Source organism: Kryptolebias marmoratus, linkage group LG6 (assembly GCF_001649575.2).
Source record: "Kryptolebias marmoratus isolate JLee-2015 linkage group LG6, ASM164957v2, whole genome shotgun sequence".
Lineage (NCBI taxonomy): Eukaryota > Metazoa > Chordata > Actinopteri > Cyprinodontiformes > Rivulidae > Kryptolebias > Kryptolebias marmoratus.
This window is the reverse complement of record NC_051435.1, coordinates 20,641,580-20,645,352: the sequence shown is the minus strand read 5'-3', so window position 1 is coordinate 20,645,352 and position 3,773 is coordinate 20,641,580. Positions and strand designations below refer to the sequence as shown.

Genomic DNA, 3,773 nt, shown 5'->3' with positions numbered 1-3,773 from the left:
ACTGACTGGGGATCAGGCCTAAAGCTCCATTATATGTTTTTGAAAGCTGAAATCTGAGACCTCCTCCTCTGTTTAATGTTGGTTTCTCCTTTTTGACATAGATGGCTTCTTTTACCCCCCTCTCGAACCATCTGTCTTTTTTTGAATTTACTATGGCCTGAATGACTGAGAATCTACACCAGCATTTATATTATTTACATTTTTATTAATCTAAAGCAGGCAATAGTTTGTTGATTTAATTTTTTTTTTGTTTAATTTGTGAATGTTCTGTCTGGACCGCTCTTAGTTTGAGTGCAAAAGAGAAGGTGTATGGATTTAGTGAAGGAGGAGTGTTGGTGTGACACAGGAGGATGCTGGGACAGGGGAGATGGAGAGAAAAGGAGGAGCTGAAAGAAGAATTGCGACTTATTTTGTAAAAAAGATGAGATTCATTTGTTGGAACTGAGATCTCAGTTGAGCTAACCTGTGATTCACATTTTAGGAATAGTACAACTTTAGTGCAAACGCAGATATTTCGTGGAGTGAATCAAAGGTCATTTCTGAAACGCTGCAACATCATTTTTTGGCTGAACTCTCTCCGTCCTCCGCAGGACCGGGCTGACAGAGCTGCCCGCTATGCCAAAACCCAGGAGGACGAGAAGGCCGCCAAGCAGGCCCTTCTGCAGTCCAGGCAGGCAGACCAGGAGGCAAAGAAGGAGACGGCGCTCAGAGAGAGGAGGTAAATAAATAATTCATGCCTGTGTTACTTTGAACGAATACCTCCCACGTAAACCTTGTTAAAACTGGTCACATCTATTTACAGCAGCAGGCTCGACCAGTAAGCACTGTGTTCAGCGCAAGTTTTGATCTAACGGTGGGATTTGCACGCCCTTGGAGGAGCGTTTCCACCTTAGATGCACTAAATTAGGAAGAAAAATGAAACAAATTTCAGAGCGGTCTGCAATCAGACTGCAACAATCAGCTGTCGGTCATCGGTTACTGGGAGGATTACTGCTCCGTCTTTTTTTTTTTTTTATTCAGCAGGGTCTGTTTTCAGTGGTAAACAGCAGCTTTTTACTTGGTTTTCAATGCAGTGCTCCCATTTTTTTACGCATAAAAATCTAAACATTACATTATACTCTCAGCAGTAATATTGATTATATATACTGATATATAACAAAAGACAGCTTCTGTGCAAAACTTTATTAAATATTGTACCATTTCTGGTATACTGTCCTTCCATAGACTGTTGATTTCTCATGTAAAGGCAGTGGGCTCTAAACATTATAATGGTTGTTGTTTTGGAAAACTACCAGTATTAATTTGTCTTTTGTGTGTGTGTGTGTGTGCTCAGTACCATTGCAAGGATACAGTTCCGACTCCCAGATGGTTCGTCCTTCACCAACCAGTTCTCCCCACAAAGCAGACTACAGGAGGCTTGGGACTTTGCTGCTGAGGTTTGTCTGTCTCATTCAGATTCAACTTCTGCAAGTCTGATTTTTCTAATGATAGCATTTTTTAAAAAAAAAATCAAATTTCCACAAAAACACGATTGATTAAATGTACCAGCCTCCATTACGCAGAATTGCTGTAAAAGTGGTGTTGCTTTTGCAGAGGGTGGGAAACCGTTACGGTCACTTCGCACTGGCAACCATGTTTCCTCGGCGAGAGTTCACCAACGAAGACCTGAGCAGGTCTCTGGTCGACCTGGAACTGACTCCAAGTTCTTCCGTCGTGCTCCTGCCAGTAAGTCCTTACCAGAGTCCACTCTGCACAGGTCCGTACATCAGACGAGTGGATGGATTCTGTTCATGTAAATCTAAGAACGTCACGCCACGTTCCAACACTCTTTAGTTCTGAGTACACAGAGCTGACTGTGTTTACAGTACTATGGAAAAGTTTTAATTGAACCCACATTCCTCTGTGTTTTCCTTCCAGTGATCCAGACTTTCCTGTAATTATTTGCTTTTATTTAAATCCACGTAACTTCAGCGGAGAATAAGTTGGTTTAACAAAGCTTCTATAAAGCTTTGATTGATGAGACATTGTGCCAACCTATCCAGTAAAGGATTTCTACTGTTAGGATGTTTGCGCTATAAACCCATAAGCTTTTCAGATCAGAAAAAATTGGACCGTGTTCCAATTGTATCCACATGTCAGTGTTGTTTTTGACAGCTTAAAGTTCAAATTGAATCTGTCCGTTACCAGCAGCCTGTCACAAAGACCCAAGTTGTTCCCATTTTCTTTAGCTGAATCGATGGAAAATACCAAAGATAACAGTTTGACAGAAAATTAATTTTTAGCTTTAACAAAGGGGTTCTCAAAGAGCTGTCAGCTGAAAACTTGACATCCAGTCAGTGATCAGCAGAAGGACGATGGACCTCTCAGGTCCTGGTTCGTTCCTGTTTAATGACATGACTTTCTCTTCGTCTGCTGTTTGTTTTTGAGGTGGGGCACTCCCTCGTTTTCTAGCACTGACTCCACAATACGTCGCAATGGTACAAGTACAAGGACTGAGACCGAAACAGCATCTGAAGTCCAAATGAAAACCCTGAAAGACTTTAACACAGTCTGGAGGACTATTGATCAAGACTACTTTAAAAGATGGCAGACATTAGCATTGGAAGGAAAACAGAAAGATAAAAGAGGTGGCTTAAAACTTACTTTAGGTGGAAGTTTATCATTTCTGTGGTGCTGTAAGTTGGACACAAAGTATTTGATGTTTAAAAAAATGGGAAATCTGTAGAAAACGGTTGCATGTAATATCTATATCTATATTAATGGACCCTTTTTGTTTGTCAGCAGTCAGGACGGCCTGCTAACACAGTGGTCCAGTCCTCTGGGAGTGGTATTTGGGCAGCTCTGGGCACACTCCTCTACCCTTTGTTAGCTGTATGGCGATTCCTCAGCTCCTTCTTTGTAACCCCAGCCCCCTCTGCATCAGCCTCCAGAAACCCCGGGCAGCATTTCAGCTCTCACACCAACTCAAATTCATCCAATGCAACCAAAGCCAAGAGGTGAGGAACACATTTCTCTATTGAAACTTGAAGGGGGAAAAAAAACAAAAGTTTTCCTCTGTCAAAGCAGTTCTCTGCAGTGGCTTGTTTCTGGCCTGTGCCATGTAAATAGGGGTGTAGAATTTGTGATTGAACAAAATGAAATGTAAAAAAAAAACATCTTTAATTTCTTAAAAACCTGTTTGCAAGTTTGTTGAATACTTAACATTTTAGGAACTTGAGTTTTTTGTTTTTAAAACAGTAAAATGTAAGGAAAACTGAGCCTGACAATAAACACAGTAACAAGACAGTCGCTAAACATATTTTCATGCTGGTCTCTATAAAAACGAGCCACCTGTACAGCATCTTACCAAAATTTATGAGCATTACTTAAACTGACTTAAAATACATATAAACAATTGCATAATTACTTTAAATATAAAACTAATAAATAAATGACTCCATCCATCCGTCTTCAGCCTGTGGTCGGGTTTTGTAGGCAGCAGATTAAGGAGTGAAGCCCAAATGTTGCTGTTCTCCAGATGGTTCTGGGTCTTTCCAGAACAAAATGCCAGGTTTGGGACACGAGAAATACCTCCAGAGAGAGGCACCCTGAAGAGATGCCCAAACCACCACAGCTGAGAGTTACAGGTGCTGGTCATAAAATTAGAATATCATGAAAAAGTAGATTGATTTCAGTAATTCCATTTAAAAAGTGAAACTTGTATATTATATTCATACATTACATACAAACTCATATATTTCAAATGTTTATTTCGTTTAATTTTGATGATTACA

General features: G+C 40.3%; 1 protein-coding gene across 2 annotated transcripts in view; it reads left to right on the top strand.

Moving 5' to 3' along the window:
- Nucleotides 1-3,773, top strand: part of ubxn4 (UBX domain protein 4) — a 16,517-nt gene that overhangs the window by 9,729 nt on the left and 3,015 nt on the right. The window contains exons 9-12 of one of the 2 annotated variants that reach the window (XM_017421073.3): nucleotides 591-718; nucleotides 1,334-1,436; nucleotides 1,594-1,725; nucleotides 2,785-2,996. In XM_017421073.3, the coding sequence (XP_017276562.1) occupies nucleotides 591-718; nucleotides 1,334-1,436; nucleotides 1,594-1,725; nucleotides 2,785-2,996 (575 nt within the window). Of the gene's footprint in view, nucleotides 1-590; nucleotides 719-1,333; nucleotides 1,437-1,593; nucleotides 1,726-2,781; nucleotides 2,997-3,773 lie in introns of both variants that reach the window. The other variant, XM_017421072.3, reaches the window with a different exon arrangement.